General features: G+C 42.5%; 1 protein-coding gene and 1 long non-coding RNA gene across 2 annotated transcripts; one reads left to right on the top strand and one right to left on the bottom strand.

Annotated features, from left to right (window-relative positions):
* The first annotated feature begins 199 nt into the window (after positions 1-199).
* On the top strand, positions 200-1501 carry LOC116357823 (uncharacterized). Its single transcript, XR_004205856.1, has 2 exons — positions 200-356; positions 935-1501. It is a non-coding gene; the product is annotated as an uncharacterized LOC116357823 (long non-coding RNA).
* Positions 1502-14536: 13035 nt separating this feature from the next.
* LOC109871469 (uncharacterized) lies at positions 14537-20033 on the bottom strand. Its single transcript, XM_020462368.2, has 4 exons — positions 19589-20033; positions 19411-19494; positions 18851-18985; positions 14537-17095 (listed from the first exon to the last, which is right to left on the bottom strand). Exons 1-4 carry the CDS (start codon positions 19965-19967, stop codon positions 16812-16814), a joined length of 882 nt encoding a protein of 293 aa, XP_020317957.2. The 5' UTR covers positions 19968-20033; the 3' UTR covers positions 14537-16811.
* Positions 20034-20467: the final 434 nt, after the last annotated feature.

Below are 20467 nucleotides of genomic sequence, written 5' to 3'. Positions count from 1 at the left end.
GTTTAATAACACAATGAACAATGCAAAACAAGAGTAGCATCTGGACATGAAACACCATCAATACTGCCTGGGGGATGAACCTAAGGGAGTGACAGATATAGGGGAGGTAATCCGTGAAGTGATGGAGTCCAGGTGAGTCTCATAACGATGGTGCCAGGTGTGCGTAATGATGGTTGTCAGAGCCAGTGATTAGTAAACCGGCGATGGCGAGCACTGAAGAGGGAGTAGACAAGACACACACACACACGTGTTGTTGACGACCTGTTCGCCAACTGGGAGATGTCCTGATTTCCTGCTGCTTCCATTTGTTGAGGCAGTATTCTGTAACAGAGATGCTGGGAGTCGAGAAGAAGGTGGTGAGTTTAATAACACAATGACCATGGAACGATACAAAACAAGAGTATCGTCTGGACCTGAAACACATAATCAATACTGCCTGGGGAATGAACTGAAGGGAGTGACAAGTATAGGGGAGGTAATCAGTGAAGTGACGGAGTCCAGGTGAGTCTCATGAGGTGCAGCTGCGCTTAACGATGGTGCCAGGTGTGCATAATGATGGTCTCACATGTAGTCTCCCAAAAGTCTCACATGTAGAATGTGACTAAAACGCTAGGCATAAGGTGTCCCTGCTGTAATTGTTCATATGTGCTGTTACCTAAACGGACTGCAGTAAATCACACACATTCAAACGTATGTGCAGTTAGCACGATTCAAGCTTTATTAAGCAAACATTATATAGGGTCCTGGTATGCGATATCGAACAGTTAATTGTCATTCCCCCTTCGAGACGCTGTTCTTGTTTTGTTATATGTCTGTTTATCCATTAAATCTTCACTCCCTGTACTTGCTTCCTGTCTTCAAGAGTCTGTCCTCACAGAATGCTGACACCACACTTTGAAGCATCAGGCAGATCTTTTTGTTTTTGTTTTTGTAGGTGAGGTCGGGTCTGGGTGATACCGCCAATGGAACCGGGGGTGCCTCAGTTGGCTCGTCCGGCCTTTCGCGCCTTAGCTGGCTCGAGAGGTTTCCTTGCCTTGGTGTGCTCGGCAGGCTCCCACCTCACGTCATGCCTCAGCAGGCTCGTCGGGCTCCCACGTCTCAGCGGGATCGTCGGGCTCCCACACCTCACCCGGCTCGTAGGGCTCCCACGCCTCTGCCGGCTTGTCCAGCGCACATGCCTCGGCCGGCGCGTTAGCCTTGCCCCAGTGGGATGCCGGGTGGCGCCCCTGGGGGGGTACTGTCATGCCTGATCCTGCTCCCTCTCTCTGGCGCTCGAGGACGCAAGGCTGCTCATCATTACGCACACCTGTCACCATCATTACGTGCATCAGTGCTCATTGGACTCACCTGCACTCTTTCACATTTTGATTGCCTTCCCTATATCTGTCTGTTCCTCTGTTTCATCCCCGAGTCAGCATTAATGTTGTTTTGTTCCCCCTGTCCAGACGCTGTTCTTGTTTTGTTATTTGTCTGTTAATCGATTAAATCTTCACTCCCTGTACTTGCTTCTCGTCTCCCAGCGTCTGTCCTCACAGTAAATGTAATGATCCATTGTCCTGGTATGATCTTTGTTGACAGTTGAAATCATGATGATTATTCAAAGAACTTCACAGACACAGTAAATATATCACCTGCTGTTTTGACAAAATTGGTGGGAATTGAATTCATGGATGTTTAACAACAGAGGGAGAATATATGTTGTTTCATCTTAATTCTGTTCAGTATGCTTATATTTTTCGCTAGGAAACGGGCAATAAATATGGTGGTAAAGTTATGTATTCTGAATGTTTACTGTTTTTACATGAATGTTGTGTTCTGATGCAGGGATTTTCAAGGCACCAGTGAGAGGAATCTACAATTGAAGTTGGAAGTTTACAGACACCTGAGACAAATACATCTAAACTCAGTTTTTCACAATTCCTGACATTTAATCAGAGTAAAAATTCCCTGTCTTAGGTCTTAGGCTTAGGTCACCAATTTATTTTAAGAATGTGAAATGTCTGAATAATAGTTGAGAGAATTATTTATTTCAGCTTTTATTTCTTTCTTCACATTCCCAGTGGGTCAGAAGTTGACATACACTCAGTTAGTATTTGGTAGCATTGCCATTAAATTGTTTAACTTGGGTCAAACATTTTGGTTAGCCTTTCACAAGCTTCCCACAATAAGTTGGGTGCATTTTGGCCCATTCCTCCTGCCAGAGCTGGTGTAACTGAGTCAGGTTTGTAGGCCTCCTTGCTCGCACCGCTTTTTCAGTTCTGCCCACAAATGTTCTATGGGGTTGAGGTCAGGGCTTTGTAATGGCCACTCCAATACCTTGACTTTGTTGTCCTTAGGCCACTTTGCCACAACTTTGGAAGTATGCTTGGGGTCATTGTCCATTTGGAAGACCCATTTGCGACCAAGCTTAAACTTCCTGACTGATGTTTTGAGAAGTTGCTTCAATATATCCATGTAATTTTCCTTCCTCATCTTGCCATCTATTTTCTGAAGTGTACCAGTCCCTCCTGCAGCAAAGCACCCCCACAACATGATGCTGCCACCCCAGGGCTTCACAGTTGGGATGGTGTTCTTCGGCTTGCAAGACCCTTTTTCCTCCAAATATAACGATCATTATGGCCAAACAGTTCTATTTTTGTTTCATCAGACCAGAGGTCAGATCTCCAAAAAGTACGATCTTTGTCCCCATGTGCATTTGCAAACAGTAGTCTGGCTTTTTTATGGCGGTTTTGGAGCAGTGGCTTCTGCCTTGCTGAGCAGCCTTTCAGGTTATGTCGATATAGGACTCGTTTTACTGTGGAGATAGATACTTTTTTACCTGTTTCCTCCAGCATCTTCACAGGGTCCTTTGCTGTTGTTCTGGGATTGATTTGCACTTTTCGCACCAATGTACATTAATCTCCAGGAGACAGAACGCGTCTCCTTCCTGAGCGGTATGATGGCTGCATGGTCCCATGGTGTTTATACTTACGTACTATTGTTTGTACAGATGAACGTGGTACCTTCGGTCGTTTGGAAATTGCTCCCTAGGAGAAACCAAATTTGTGGAGGTCTACAATCTTTTCCTGAAGTCTTTGTTGATTTCAGGTCGCAGTGATTTTCGCATGATTTCAAGCAAAGAGGCACTGAGTTTGAAGGTCTGTCTTGAAATACATCCACAGGTACACCTCCAATTTACATCAATTAGCCTATCATTATGTCAATTAGCCTATCAGAAGCTTCTAAAGCCATGACATCATTTTCTGGAATTTTCCAAGCTGTTTAAAGGCACAGTCAACATAGTGTATGTCATCTTCTGACCCACTGGAATTGTGATACAGTGAATTATAAGTGAAATAATCTGTCTGTAAACAATTGTTGGAAAAATGACTTGTGTCATGCACAAAGTAGATGTCCTAACCGACTTGCCAAATCTATAGTTTGTTAACAAGAAATGTGTGGAGTGGTTGAAACACTTAGGTTTTAGTCATTAAAACTCGTTTTTGTAAACTTCTGACTGTTCAGGTTTGTTTTATATGGAGTTTTTAGTTCACAACCTGAATGTACATTCTTGTTTAAGAATGAACAACAAATGGCTTGCTTGTACTTATGATCACCAAGGTAGTGGCCATGTTGTTAATTCCTCCATTGGAGTGTCACTGCTACTGGAGGTGGAAGATGTGGTCTACATGCATCTCAGGGCTGGGAATCAGATAAATGATCATGGAAATCGCCACAGCACTTTTAGTGCTCACCTGCTCTTCACCAGAGGATAATTGAAGGACTTTTTGGCACAGTTTGAAACAGTTAATACGTATTTCATCTTAAAACAAATTGATTGATTTCTGACAATATGGATGAAAAGAACATCATAATCTGTATGGCCTATAAGCAATAAACAACATGTTGTTTAAGGAATGAACTGAAACATTATTATTCATTGATTTTGAGTGTGTGTGTGTATGTATGTGTGCTTAGTGCTTTATAACTAATACTGTCATACCTGTACATGGCCCTATTTCTCTCTCTCTCTCTCTCTACTAACATGCCAGATGGCCCTGGTAGCATGTTTGTTACAGTAGATGGACTCCTAATGCCTGGGGGGAGTTCTGTAGACCAAACCCCTCTCTCAGCCTCTGTGAACACCTCACTTCCTCTTGTTTCTGGGCCTGTATTCATAAAGAATCTCAGAGTAGTAGCGCTCATCTAGAATCAGTTTAGCTTTTAATAATGAATAATATTTTATGTCAACGGATGGGTTCCCGGATCCTAGATCAGCACTCCTACTCTGGGATGCTTTAGGACTACGTGCCACGGTCATTATCAATACAAGATGGCTTAAGAATAGCCTGGTCCCAGATCGGTTTGTGCTATCATTCCAACTCCTTGTCATGCCAATCATGACGTGTTTGGCACGACAAGGAGAGGAAAGGAGTCGAATGATCGCACTAACAGACTGGTATCCCAGGCTATCTTAGTAATGGTAATACACAGGAGAGCCTGAGGGAAGCACAGCAGGAGGGTAAGCAGAACAACTTCTGCTGCTGAGAAGGACTACACTCTTAGAAAAAAGGGTTCCAAAAGGGTTCTTCGGCTGTCCCCATAATGATAACTCCTTTTGGTTCCAGGTAGAACTCTGTGTAGAAAGGGTTCTCCAGTGGGGAAAGCCAAAGAACCATTTAAGGTTCTAGATAGCACCTTTTTTATTTTAGCGACAGAAGGGTAACCCTGACAGTGAAGTGAAGGAACACTTCTTATCGCCAGAGATGCTCATGAAGAGATTCCACTCTGCCCTCTGCTGCACAGATGAAGACATGTCAGCTGACGTGTTATTTGCTGTCTGATGTCATTAATTGAACCAATAACCTTGTCAATGTTTTCCTAATAAAAAAATGCTGCATAACCATTTCGACCATCTTTGATAATGGAGTGAAATGCTGACAAATGTATCTCCCAAATGGCACCCTGTTCACCATAGAGTTCTAGTCAAAAGTAGTGTAATATAGGAAATATTATAAGGTACCATTTGGGCCATGGAAGTGGAGAGTGACACTCTGAAAAGGGTTCCTCAAGTGTAGACCCACAACAGTTACAAAGGTAAGGAGAACAATACTCCTAAATACACATCAAACAACATTTCAAGACTCGAAAAATTGTGTTAAGATTGGTTTAATCACCTTTGTGATTCAGTGAGCTCTTGCCAGGTGGGAGCTATGATGTGTCTGAAATCCCACCCTATTTCTTACATAGTGCACTAATCTTGACCAGAGCCCTATGGGCCATGGTCAAAAGTAGTGCACTACATAGGGAAAAGGTTTGGACACACCTACTCATTCAATGGTTTTTCTTTATTTTTTCTCCATTTTCTACACTGCAGAATATTAGTGAAGACATCACAACTATGAAATAACACATATGGAATCATGTAGTAACCAAAAAAGTGTGAAACAAATCAAAATATATTTGAGATTCTTCAAAGTAGTCACCCTTTGCACCCTTTTTTCCCCCCACAATTTCATGGTATCCAATTGTTAATAGTTACTGTCTTGTCTCATCACTACAACTCCTGTACAGGCTCGGGAGAGACAAAGGTCGTCCTCCGAAACACAACCTAACCGCCATAAATAAAAGACAGTACTGTGCACTGCTTCTTAACACAGCGCGCATCCAACCCGGAAGCCAGCCGCACCAATGTGTCGGAGGAAACACCGTATACCTAGCGACCTGGTCAGCGTGCACTGCGCCTTGAGACAAGAATATCCCTACCGGCCAGGCCCTCCCTAACCCGGGCGAAACTAGGGCAATTGTGCGTCGCCCCATGGACCTCCCGGTCGCGGCCGGCTGCGACAGAGCCTGGGCTCGAACCCAGGGTCTCTGGTGGCACAGCTAGCACTGCGATGCAGATTTCCACCGGTCTAACATCTATTGCTTGTGTTTCTTGGCCCAAGCAAGTTTCTTATTATTATTGGTGTCCTTTAATAGTGGTTTCTTGCAGCAATTCGACCATGAAGGCCGGATTCACACAGTCTCCTCTGAACAGTTGAGGTCACTGGTGCACCTCAGCCACGCTCAAGGTCCTAAACCATATCATAACCGCCATCGATAAAAGACAGTACTGTACAGCCGTCTTCATCGACCTGGACAAGGCTTTCGACTCTGTCAAAAGCCGAATTCTAATCGGCAGACTCAACAGCCTTGGTTTCTCTAGTGACTACTCTCCTTCCGTGGCCTCCAACTGCTCTTAAATGCTAGTAAAACTGAATTCATGCTCTTCACCCGATCGCTGCTCGCATCCGCCCGCTCGACGAGCATCACTACTCTGAAGGGTTCTGACTTAGAATATGGGGACAACTACAAATACCTAGGTGTCTGGTTAGACTGTAAAGTCTCCTTCCAGACTCACATTAAGCATCTCCAATCCAAAATTTAATCTAGAATCGGCTTCCTATTTCGTAGCAAAGCCTCATTCACTCATGCTGCCAAACATACCCTTGTAAAACTGATTATCCTACCAATCCTTGACTTCGGCGATGTCGTTTACAAGGTCAGGTCGCAGTTGTAAATGAGAACTTGTTCTCAACTGGCCTACCTGGTTAAAAAAAGGTGAAATATATATATATTTTTTAAACAGTTGATGTTGAGATGTGTCTGTTAATTTAACTCTGTGAAGCTTTTATTTGGGCTGCATCTGAGGTGCAGTTAACTCTAATGAACTTATCCTCTGCAGCAGAGGTAACTCTGGGTCTTCCTTTCCTGTGGCGGTCATCATGAGATCCAGTTTCATCATAGAGCTTGATGGGTTTTGCGACTGCAATTGAAGAAACTTTCAAAGTTCTCAAAATGTTCTGTATTGACTGACCTTCATGTCTTAAAGTAATGATGGACTGTCATTTCTCTTTGCTTATTTGAGCAGTTCTTGCCATAATATGGACTTGATCTTTTACCAAATAGGGTTATCTTCTGTATACCTCCCCTACCATGTCACAACACAACTGATTGGCTCAAACTCATTAAATAGTAAAGAAATTCCACAAATTAACTTTTAACTAGGCAGACTTGTAAATTGAAATGCATTCCAGGTTATCCAGCCTCATGAAGCTGGTTGAGAGAATGCCAAGTTTGCAAAGCCGTCACCAAGGCAAAGGGTGGCTACTTTGAAGAATTTTAAATATAACATATTTTGTTAATTTGTTTAACACTCTTTTGGTTACTACATTATTCGATATGGATTTCATATGTGTTATTTAATTGTTTTGATGTCTTTACTATTATTCTACAATATTGAAAATAGTAAAAAATAGAAAAACCTGTGAATAAGAAGGTGTTTCCAAACATTTGACTGGTACTGTATGTATATACCAAAATATGTTTTTATTTAAACAGTTTTCTGGAAGAAATTGTGCATTATTTGAAAAAAGTGCAAGGGTGCCAATATCTTTGGCCACGACCTGTAGGTTGCATATCTACTGTACGATGCTCCAGTTTCATAAGCCCCATAGGCCGATTTACAGCTTTAGCTTGTAAAACTACAGTTTGTGTGTGTGCGTGTGTGCAGGTGTGCGTGTTTGGGTGTGTCAGGGATGGCTACTGAAGTTTGAACCAGAATAAGTTGATGAGATGCCTGTCTCCTGGGCTGCACCACTTTCTGTGCCTTTTTGTGTTTGTTTGGTTTGATTTAGATCACGGGCTCTATTTTCGGCTGGCGTTTAAGGTGTCCGCATACATAGGTTCGTTTTGCTCCTAGCATAACTCGGCTAGGCGAAGCGAACGTATGTACTCGTATACTCCCTAAATACCTTTGCTTGAAAAACAAGAAAAAAGCGGCAATGTTACTGTCGTTTGTCCCACTTGACCCACCTTAGCAACAACATAGCCAAGCACTTTCTCAAACTAGTCTGAATACATCTAAGATTAATGAAGAAATATGTCATTCATTTGGATGTTTTAGCCAAAGAGGTCTTAGTCGTGCAGTTTTACATCTAACTAAGATGTTTGGTGCAGTATTTCTCAAGTGAAATAATGAGTCGATTCTTGTTGAATGACAACTAACACTGAAGAATCCCCTCCATAGTTCCCACTTCTACGAAGAGTAGTACTGTTCACCAATCAATCACCGATGAATCACATAGACTTTGGTTACCGAACTTCGATTTGCCTCAAGAAACAATGTTGTGTGCACAAACAGCTGGGGAAAAAAAACCTGCCGACACCATAACAAACAAAAATGTCACAACACTTGTCATAATATTTGCACTAACTGTTTCGACTGGGAAGCATGTGACAGGCTTAAGGCGGCTCTGGTGTCAAAAGCACACTCTTTGACAGCGCTCTACTACCCTGGCGCCAGGGTTGGTAATTTAGCTGTCTGATATCAGCTCGCTTGTGCTGAGGTGGGAGGGGTGGAAATATTTCAGGTTTGTCCTTAAAAACGTGTGCCAATGTGCCAATTTCAAGCAGCTCTACTGGTGATGGTTACGGGTCACCAAAAGCTGGTCTTAGCTGTAATGCAAATGGTTAAGGCATCGGTTTTGCCAGCGGCGGTGCACCGTAGCCTAATCAGTAGCCTATAACCAATGCTTTATTGAAATATCATAAGCAGCAAAACAGTCAACACTCATTCCTGTTTTTTGTCCATGCAGCTTCTGTCAATCGTTTGGACTCATTATAGGACTATGTGCGACAGCCATTGATTGAAAGGTGTTAGTGACTATATAACGTCTGTTTAGGAACATAAAGTTAATACAATGGACTGCTTATTTTTGGACTTTTATCACTTTCTAAAAATTGCATTTTCCACTTTCATCTGTTGGACCTAACTGTCACATCATGGGAATCCCGATCGTTGTCCTTGGTGCTGAATCCACTTGTAGCCGAGGCTATTTCACTTGTGTTTTTGTGAGCAGTACAACAGTGACTGGACATTCCCCCTCTCTCTTTGTATTGGATCTTTGTGGAGCTCCTGTGAAAAGTTTGGATGTGTGTAAAACATAGTCCAAGTTGTCTTCTCTGTATTACACGCACACAGGGAGCAATAATGGGGCCTGTCACTGTATTTAAACACAGCCTATTTAAAACAACTTGTTGTTTCGCTTTCATTAGAATTGGATTCGAATTATACACTGTCTTTTTAAGCATCATCAAAATCCTAGTGAATGTAGTCTTGTTTATTGACTAAGTCTGGCATGTCCAGACTGCAATCTAGAGTATGCCTAGCCCCTATATCAATGTGAATGCTATAGTCTATGTTTAACAATCTATTTCCATACTAAAGCTATGCAATTAGAATAATGTGGACTTCAAACATGTTCAACATCAGGCAAATATGGGGCAAGCTATTTAAAGAGCGAGGCTATAACAGACTAACATTCGAATTTGAGTTGAGGACAACACAATACATAAACACACAACTGGAAGCAACCACATATTTAGCAAAGGAGCACGTTGTGATTGGCCAGTGAGGGGTCAAGCCTTGACACACCTACAACTTGTTTATTCATCAAAACCGAGCCCTTTTGCGACCACCACTAGCTACTGCGTCCATAATTCCAGTTCTGAATCAGAGAGGTACAGGGGCTGCCTAAATCGACATCATCTGCGCCCAGGGATTTGAACCAGCAACCTTTCGGTTACTGGCACAACACTCTTAACCACTAGCCTACCTGCATTTGCAATATTTGAGTTGAAATTTCTGTAGACCAGGGAGGTCTTCCAAGTGAGGCTAAGAAAGCTACCTTCCTGTCTGTGAGATAGAGATGAGTCAACTCTATCTGAATAATGGTGACACCTCTGGGTCAAATCAGACACGTCATCAACAGTAAGGTCAGTTATTCAGAGTATCATAATAAAAACATCCTGTCAGGGGTTTACAGAGCTGGGCTGTGTATTAGCGATTTTTGAATGCTTCCTTAGCTAGTGGAAAGCCCCGGCGGCAATTTTTCAACTAACCTTTTCTGGGCGACACTTCCTTCCATTTCTATTCGGAAGGAACTTGTCCCATAAACTTCTGTGTCCTGTTGCAGATGGATATTGTAATGAAGTGCTATTTCCTATGCAAAATGACCAGCTTACTGCTATTGCATTGCTATAACTGAGACAACACATAGCAATGTATTTTCACAGTAAAACATGGTAGGGCTCAAACAGGATATCTCTCACACACACACTCACTGCAAGGACACACAGACTTGCCAAGACAGGAACGCACACACATACACACACGCAGCCCCTCCCCTTCTGGATGGGCTCCAAAGACAAAGAACTCTGTCGAGAACCAATGGGATACTGACACCAGGCTGGAGGAGACTGTCTATCATCTACAAGCAACCTACCAGAAGCCAGGACTACCAGAATCTACCTACGTCATTTCAATGTATAAAATGAACTGTCCGACATGTGTCCGGTCTCTTTTTTCCAATAGTTCACATAAGAACTTGACGAAACGGGGCCGTGCCGCACGAATTGCCAGATATCATTACTCTTGAATAAACGGCCTTTACTATACCGTATCCGCCTTGTCCAGAGTCGCAACTTGGTCTCGTTTCTCATATATCTATTCATCAACAATATCCAAAAAGCTGAGAATATTCAGAAAAATAGAAAATGAACTTTTTGTATCGAGTGAGAAATGCCTCTTGCCTCAGTACGTAGATCTGTTTTGGTCGCACTGTGTGATGCGCTGTCATCTACTTCTACACGTGGCAGGGTGGCATAGAAACGACTAGTTCCTGCAAAGATGTTGGGAAATGCAAGATGTTTTGCAGGTAAGATGGCGAGGGAACTCCTCACTCTGTGCAAAAAGGGGATTTAATATCTTTCTGTATATTCTCAGTTTTTTTTGGAGTACCACCTGCAACTGGACACGGATGTTTATAAGAGACTAGTTTCTTACAAATCTAGAACAATAAAAGTATAGCCAAAAAAAGGTTAGGTAAAATATTGCTATCAGGTGTAACAGCTGTATGGAAGCATTCACATATCACATTACTATGTGTAGCTAGGCTGTGTATCTAAACTTCTTTTATTTGGTTAATTTTCTATTCTATTTAACCTTTATTTAATTAGGCAAGTCAGTTAAAAACTAATTATTATTTACAATGATGACCTACCAAAAGACAATAAGCTTTGCTGGTGACACTGTCTGTGATTTCATTAGAATTCAAGACACACTTAACCAGCATGGCTGCCACAGCATTCTGCAGCAATACACCATCCCATCTGGTTTACACTTAGTGGGACTATCATTTGTTTTTCAACAGGACAATGACCCAAAACACACCTCCAGGCTGTGTAAGGGTTATTTGACCAGATGACCTGGCCTCCACAAACACCCGACTTCAACCCAATTGAGATGGTTTGGGATGGGTTGGACCGCAGAGTGAAGGAAAAGCAGCCAACAAGTGTTTAGCATATGTGGGAACTCCTTCAATACTTTGGAAAAACATTCCAGGTGAAGCTGGTTGAGAGAATGCCAAGAGTGTGCAAAGCTGTCATCAAGGCAAAGGGTGGCTACTTTGAAGAATCTCAAATCTAAAATATTTGTTTAACATTATTTTGGTTACCACATGATTCCATATGTGTTATTTCGTAGTTTTGATGTCTTCACAATTATTCTAAATAGTAGAAAATAGTAAAATAATATATATTAAAACACTTGAATTAGTAGGTGTGTACAAACTTTTGACCGGTACAGTATCTTTTTGTGATATTTTTATGACTTGTTAAACATTTGTAGTGTTAAACAATTGTAGTGTTATAAAAAAAAGAGAAGTTCCTTTTCTGTGCACACAATATAGCTCAAGATTTGTACTCTTTATTTATACATAATTTTTTGCTCATAATAATTTGGGATACGACTGTTTAGTTTTTGCACATGGTCACCTAAATAGCTGTTAATGCCACAAACACTGCTGCTGGAGGTAGGAGATGAGGTCTACACGCATCTCTAATCTGGAAGAAAGCTATATGATGATGAATATCGCCACAGCACCTTCAATGGTCACCTGCTCTTCACTATGTAGGAGGATTGTTCAAATCTTGTGGTGCGGTGCATATGTTGTGTTTGTCATGTAAATATCACGCTGTAGCTACAAAATGTGTTGAATAAAAGCACATTCTTTTTCAATCCTGTGATGAAATTACATATAAGACTAGTGAACACAGTGTTCTGCGAAAAATGATCAAAAGGCAGGAAAGATTCATTATCAAATCAAATCTAATTGTATTTTTCACATACCCCGAGCTGTAGACCTCACAGTGAAATGCTTACTTACAAGCCGTTAATCAAAAATGCAGTTCAGAAAATACCCCCCAAAAAAGTGAGAGATAAGAACAACAAATAATTAAAGAGCAGCAGTAAATAACAATAGCAGGGCTATATACAGGGGATACCGGTAGAGTCAATGTGCGGGGGCACCTGTGTCGAGGTAATTGAGGTAATATGTACATGTAGGTAGAGTTATTAAAGTGACTATGCATAGATAATAACAGAGAGTAGCAGCAGCGTTCCAGAGGGGAGGGGGGGGGGCAATGCAAATAGTCTGGGTAGCCATTTGATTAGCTGTTCAGGAGTCTTATGGTTGGGGGTAGAAGCTGTTTAGAAGCATCTTGGACCTAGACTTAGCGCCCCGGTACCACTTGCCGTTTGGTAGCAGAGAGAACAGTGTATGACTAGGGTGTCTGGAGTCTTTGACAATGTTTAGGGCCTTCCTCTGACACTGACTGGTATAGAGGTCCTGGATGGCAGGAAGCTTGGCCCCAGTGATGTGCTGGGCCGTACGCACAATCCTCTGTAGTGCCTTGCGGTTAGAGGCCAAGCAGTTGTCAATACCAGGAAGTGATGCTCTTGATGGGGCAGCTGTAAAACCTTTTCAGGATCTGAAGACCCATGCCATATCTCAGTGTCCTGAGGGGGAATATATTTTGTTGTGCCCTCTTCACAACTGTCTTGTTGTGCTTGGACCATGTTAGTTTGTTGGTGATGTAGACACCAAGGAACTTGTAGCTCTCAGCCTGCTACACTACAGCCCTGTCGATGAGAATGGGGGAGTGCTCGGCCCTCCTATCATGTCATACACATGTTCTCTCTCTCTCAAACACACACACACACACACACACACACACACACACACTTGTGAACACACATTTGTGCACACACATGAGCGCTGATACTTTTAATGTGGACCAGAGCTAGACCAATGCTACTAGCTATGGCCTGGTCCAGAGCTAGTGCAGACCAGAGCTAGAGCAGACCAGAGCTAGCTAGCTAGCTAGCTACGCCCTGGACCAGAGCTACCTAGCTACTAGCTACACCCTGGACCAGAGCTAGTTAGTGCAGACCAGAGCTAGCGTAGACCAAAACTAGCTAGACACCAGCTATGCCCAGAACCAGAGCTGGCTAGCTACTAGCTAAGCCCTGGACCAGAGCTAGACCGCAGCTAGTGCAGACCAGAGCTTGTTAGCTACGCTCTGGGCCAGAGCTAGTTAGTGAAGACCAGAGCAAGACCAATACTTCCAGCTACATCCTGCACCGGAGCTAGACCACAGCTAGTGCAGACCAGATTTAGCCAGTCTCTCTGGACCAGAGCTAGTTAGTGCGGACCAGAGATAGATCAGAGCTAGTGCGGTCCTGAGGTAGCTACTAGCTACACCCAGGACCAGAACTTGCCCAGAGCTAGTGAAGAATTCATAGGGAAGTAGTGGTAGTGATGGCAGTAGTAATGGTAGTATTGGTAATGGTAGTAATAGGGTTGTCATACGCTATGGGCTAGGTCTTGGGGTGGTTTGTAGGTGTGGAGTTACTGTAAGGTACTGTAATTTTAAGCTCTCAAAATGTTTTTAGTTTGAACATTCTGAAGGTTTTGTGGCAGGGACTGCAGTTTAGAATGTTGAAGCCTGCGTTCCGCCATTGAAATGGATGGGGATACAACAAGCTTTATAGTTTATGAAGTATGAATGGTGGCCAATAGCTCTGTTGAAGCCATCTAAGTTCAGTCAGTCTGCACATGTCAATGTTGGAGTGGTTGTTTGTAGCTGAAATGGACCAAGAGCAGTGGTGAATCCAACATTTGACCTTAGAAGTCTATCGAGTTTGTACGCTAATTGCCCTTACAGAATAAACGTGATACGTGCAGATATGAAGCCGAACAAAGTTCAAACTGGTTCACCACGATTACTTTTATCTGATTTGGTCCAATGACAACCATGTGACACAAAAAGCAGAACAAAGAATGCCAAGAAGCGTATTCCCAAGACACAATTAAATATAATCTGCCTTTTGGCTGAAGAGATTGTTTTCTAATCATTAGGTATGGAAGTATATGAATGATTGAATCCTATTTTTCACCACAAAGGTCAAGTAGAAATGTTTCTGATCAACAAAGTTAAAGAGAACTCATATCATGATATAGAGTATCAACAAGCCCCATCTGAATGAACTTTGCCTCGTGTGGATGGATGGCGGAAACGTGCATGTTTCTGGTTGAAGGTATCAGTGCTCACGTGTGCAGAAATGTGTGTGTGTATATCAGACGAGTACGTATGATAAAACAAGACTGCCACAGGTTTTTACAGGGTCTCAATGGAGGCCTTTATTCCAATTAAACAAAGAAGTCATGAACAGCAGTTAGTTTGGAAAATAATTACATTCAAAATGTGCCACTTACCAAAAATACAGCTAAACTTTTAAAACCGCAGTTCATATAATAGTTCTAGGTTTGTAAAATTCCAGTAACTTTCCCCGAACTCCCAGGCTTTCCAACAATCCTGGTTTGAATGTTCCCGTAATCAGGAGGAAATGGCTGAATATCCGGAGAATCCTTCCAACAGGGATTTCTGAAAAACCTGGGAATTTTAGGAAAGTTACTGGAATTTCTCAACCCTAAACAGTTCATATGATTTTGGTGGAATGGGTCTTAAATAAACATGTTTGTTTCCTCAAGTTTATAATGGTCACCATAAAGTCGTCTGATAGTAATTAAAGTACATCTGTACAACATACTTCCTGTCCATCAGTCCCCTGCCCATACACACACATTCACACGTTATTTACATTTATTTATTAAATGTTGCTTGCCTTATTATAATACATTTACAACCAGTCCAAAGATATACACATCTCAGTACCATTTCTGTGTTTTTAAGTTATCTGACTGATAGGAGAGGACTTGTTCTAAAAACCAGAGAAGCAGAGTAGTTTTGGTACGAATGGCTGAAGTAAAACCACGAGTCAGTTGGAGCATCCCAAATGGCACCCTAGTCCCTATATAGTGCACTACCTTTGAGTAGTGTAAAACGGACTGCTTCCAGTATCTCCAGAGAGAGAGAGAGAAAAGAAGTGTGTATATTAGAGGATATGGGTCATTTCTGATGCATGCTGGGGCCTTTACACAGGCACACAAGCGCACACACAAATGCACGCACACACAGGGCTGTATTAGGAGGTAAGAGTCTACCATATAGCTCATTACATGACATACAGGTACATACGGGGCTGCGTATCTAATGGCACGCTATACCCTATATAGTGCACTACTTTTGATGATGCACTAGATAGAGAGTAGAGTACCATTTGGGACGCAAGCACACTCTCCCAGCTCTGTACTTTAGAAACAGCAGAGGGAGACAAAGCCACTTTATTTACAGACATTCATTGATTCTCTAGTTGAGCCCACAGAGAGAAGAGGTGCCTGAACGAACAGCATATAGAAAATAAAAGGTAAAGTATTTTCCCCTATATAGCTCAGCATTTTCATTTTTGATCAAGGCCCATAGGGCTCTGTTCAGAAGTCGTTTTGGGACGCCGACATTGTGTTGGTAGAGGAGCTGAAGGTGTCCCAGCAGACAGAGAGACCAAGCAAGGGACAGACAGACCACTCTATACAGTCTGGTCTGTATGTCCTTAACAGGTAAATATACTGTACAGTGTAGGCTAAATACTGTTTAGTGCAGCCAGAATAGTGGATAGATAGACCCTCCCCTGCAATACTGACACCACTGTTGGAAAGACTGAGGTTACTGAGGCCTGCCTGACAGACCCACCTTTCCTGAACATATCAAGGTTGTCAAGGGTGGAGCCCTAACCATAATATAGTGTCTGTCTTCTCTTCAACGCTCCATCCGGAGAGTATCCTCCTTTCGACCAGTCTATCCAGACGAGAGGCTATCTCAGTTACTGGCCATGGAAATCCAGTGTATGGACAGAAGTGGATTTTTGTCTTTGGCAGTAAGTCCCACAAATCCTGCCATGGTGAGAAGAGGAGGGGGGAAGCACACATGTTTGCAGCCAAGTGCAAAGAGTCTCAACTTGGTTGGTTTATTGGTCGTGGATAATAAGTCCACCTTTGTTTTTTACCATGTATCCATACAGGTCTGGTCTGTGGGGGATGGAATCTGAGGTGTGCTGTGAATGACCACGGGTTAGAGGAAGAAGAGGTTTGGGATTGGTCTGTTGGCCTGGGTTGAGAGCCCTGTATGGTCATGGTGGTGTTGTTCAGAGAGTAGGGCTGGGTTGTATTCATTACCATAGACTGTAATAAAACGTTTTGCAACAGGAAACGAAATAACTAATGTTTCTTATTGGATAAGTTTAGGTAGGGAGCTCCAGCTTCCATGGTAACATCACCATGCAGTAAATTGGTTAATAACAGTAGACCAATAACAAAGAGAGTTACAAACCTCAGCCAATAAAATCAAGTTTTCAGTTTTCTCTTCTCTACTCAGACCACACACAGACCTAGCAAAATTCTTGCTTGAGAAAATGTTTTCTGCTAAAAAGCAATTGTTAGCCATTATAATTTAAACCTATCACAGTAAGGTACTTCATTACAACAATCCTCTTACATAGTGAAAAGCAGGTGACCACTGAAGGTGCTGAGGCGATTTACATTGTCAAATATCTGCCGCCCAGCCCAGAGATGCACGTAGACCACATCTCCCACCTCCAGCAGCAGTGACACTCCATTGGAGGAATTAACACTACCAGCAGCTTGGCGAGCAAATGCCATAGCTATTTGATGTCCATTCATAAACAAGGCCGTTGTTGTAGGAACTGAATCATCACCCCATGCAAAGATGTAAAACCTGAATAGATAGAGTCCTCTCACTGGTGCTGTGAAGATCCCTGCATCAGAACACAACATTCAGGCTTTTTTGTAGATGCAGATTAACATAAAGCAACTATACATACAGTGGCTTGCGAATGTATTCACCCCCTTGGCATTTTTCCTATTTTGTTGCCTTACAACCTGGAATTAAAATGTATTTTGGGGGGGTTTCTGTAATTTGAATTACACAACATGCCTACCACTTTGAAGATGCAAAATATTTTTTATTGTGAAACAAACAAGAAATAAGACAAAAAAACTGAACTTGAGCGTGCATAACTATCCACCCCCACATAGTTAACACTTTGTAGAGCCACCTTTTGCAGCAATTACAGCTGCAAGTCTCTTGGGGTATGTCTCTAAAAGCTTGGCACATCTAGCCACTGGGATTTTTGCACATTCTTCAAGGCAAAACTGCTCCAGCTCCTTCAAGTTGGATGGGTTCCACCCGTTTACAGCAATCTTTAAGTCATACCACAGATTCTCAATTGGATTGAGGTCTGGGCTTTGACTAGGCCATTCCAAGACATTTAAATGTTTCCCCTTAAACCACTCAAGTGTTGCTTTAGCAGTATGCTTCGGGTCATTGTCTTGCTGGAAGGTGAACCTCTGTCCCAGTCTCAAATCTCTTGAAGACTGAAACAGGTTTCCCTCAAGAATTTCCCTGTATTTAGCGCCATCCATCATTCCTTCAATTCTGACCAGTTTCCAAGTCCCTGCTGATGAAAAACCTCCCCACAGCATAATCCTGCCACCACCACGCTTCACTGTGGAGATGGGGTTCTCGGGGTGATGAGAGGTGTTGGGTTTGCGCCAGACATAACGTTTTCCTTAATGGCCAAAAAGCTTGATTTTAGTCTCATCTAACCAGAATACCTTCTTCCATATGTTTGGGAGTCTCCCACATGTCTTTTGGTGAACACCAAACGTGTTTGCTTATTTTTTTCTTTAAGCAATGGCTTTTTTTCTGGCCACTTCCATAAAGCTCAGCTCTGTGGAGTGTACGGCTTAAAGTGGTCGAATGGACAGATACTCCAATCTCCGCTGTGGAGCTTGGCAGCTCGTTCAGGGTTATCTTTGGTCTCTTTCTTGCCTCCCTGATTAATGCCCTCCTTGCCTGGTCTGTCTGTTTTGGTGGGCGGCCCTCTCTTGGCAGGTTTGTCGTGGTGCTATTATCTTCCCATTTTGAATAATGGATTTAATGGTGCTCCGTGGAATGTTCAAAGGTTCGGATATTTCTTTAGAACCCAACCCTGATCTGTCCTTCTCCACAACTTTGTCCCTGACCTGTTTGGAGGGCCCCTTGGTCTTCATGGTGCCGCTTGCTTGGTGGTGCCCCTTGCTTAGTGGTGTTGCAGACTCTGGGGCCTTTCAGAACACGTGTATATATACTGAGATCATGTGACAGATCATGTGACACATAGATTGCACACAAGTGGACTTTGTTTAACTAACTGTGTGACTCCTAAAGGTAATTGGTTGCACCAGATCTTATTTAGGGGCTTCAAAACAAAAGGGGGTGAATACATACGCACACACCCCTTTTCCGTTGAATTGTTTTTAAATTTTTGAAACAAGTAATTTTTTTCATTTCACTTCACCAATTTTCTGTATGTCCATTACATGAATTCCAAATAAAAATACATTTAAATTACAGGGTTGTAATGCAACAAAATAGGAAAAATGCCAAGGGGGGTGAATACTTTTGCAATGCACTGTCATTTGGTTACAAGGTGCCTGTGACAATAGGTGATGTGTATAATTTACTGTACCTGTAGTGGGGTTATAAGCATTGCCAATATTTGTGTAGACACTTCTGTAGACCAGGGTGGTTCCAGTGTTGAAGGGTCCAACTTGTCCACTAAAAGCAGGTCCTCCAAGTGAGGCGGAGAAAGCCACCTTTATGTCTGTCAAATATAGATTACCCGGTAACTGCAAACTGAATAATGTTGAAACCTCTGGGTCAAATCAAACATGTCTTCACCAATAAGGTCAGTCATTCAGATCATCACAATGAAACCATCTTGTTTATTCCCTTTATTCAACCAGGCAAGTCAGTTAAGAACAAATTCTTATTTTCAATGACAGCCTAGGAACAGTGGGTTAACTGCCTGTTCAGGGGCAGAACGACAGATTTGTACCTTGTCAGCTCGGGGGTTTGAACTTGCAACCTTCCGGTTACTAGTCCAACGCTCTAACCACCCTGCCGCCCCAGCGATTAACAGAACTAGCTAGGCTTTATGCACATAGGGAAAATTACTGGTCTGCTGTTTCACTTCTGGTGACAAAGGTTATGCTAAAAGGTGTTTCAAACATTACTCTAAAATATTACCTTCAATATGTCTCTTAAGAACTTCAACGTGGCTCTCAGTTATGTTAGAACGAGTCTCCATGGAGCTTAGTTCCACTGCTTGTGCTGAAATTAGATGCACAAAACAATGTGCGAGTTAAACAGTCACATATTTATGAAATAATCCATACGTATTATTATTATGTTCTGTATTATTTACCTTCATTCCTTCTAGTCTGTTCCTCCACTTTGGATTTCAGTTCCTCCACCTGGCTCTCACTGGCTCTCAGTCGGGCCTCCATGGCTCCCAGTTCAGTCTTCGTGTGTCTCAGCTCAACTCTCTGCTCTGCCATCATGGTGCTCATCTCTCTCAGCACAGTGTGGATGTCAGGCTGGCAGGTTTGCTGGCTGTGTGTTGTAGCTGCAGCTTCTGCTCTTTGTTTGTCAACCTGAATGTCATTACCTCTGCTCTCTCCATCCTCATAGTCAACCTGATGGATCTCATTCACACCGACTCCGTCTCGGTCTTTGTGGACCTGGGCTCCAGACAGGCAGCAGTGCAGCAACACCAGCAGAGACACAACACTCTTCATTCTCATTTCTTGATGGTGATTTCCTCTTCTTGTGGTTATTTCTGCTGTTATCGTCTCAGCTGTCCCCTTTATATCCTGTCTTCTTAAACCATAACCTGGTGATAACTGGGACACGTGCAGATATGAAGCCAAACAATAAGGTGGTAAATCAAACTGATTCACCACAAGATTACTTTTATCTGATTTGGTTCTTTATTAACCATGCGACAAAGAAAGCAGAACAAACAATGCCAATAAGCGTATTCCCAAGACACAATTAAACTAATCAACCTTTGCCTTTTGGCTGAATTTTTTATCATTTCAAGAGATTGTTTTCTAATCATTAGGTATGGAAGTATATGAATGATTTAATCATATTTTTCACCACAAAGGTCAAGTAGAAATGTTTCTGATCAACAAAGTTAAAGAGACATGTGACCTCTGAGCAAAAACTCATATCATGATATAGAGTATGAACAAGCCCCATCTGAATGAACTTTGCCTCGTGTGCATGGATGGCGGAAACG

Source organism: Oncorhynchus kisutch, linkage group LG27, assembly GCF_002021735.2.
Source record: "Oncorhynchus kisutch isolate 150728-3 linkage group LG27, Okis_V2, whole genome shotgun sequence".
NCBI lineage: Eukaryota > Metazoa > Chordata > Actinopteri > Salmoniformes > Salmonidae > Oncorhynchus > Oncorhynchus kisutch.
Note: the sequence above shows the minus strand (reverse complement) of the source record. Positions and strands in the feature narration are given on the sequence as shown.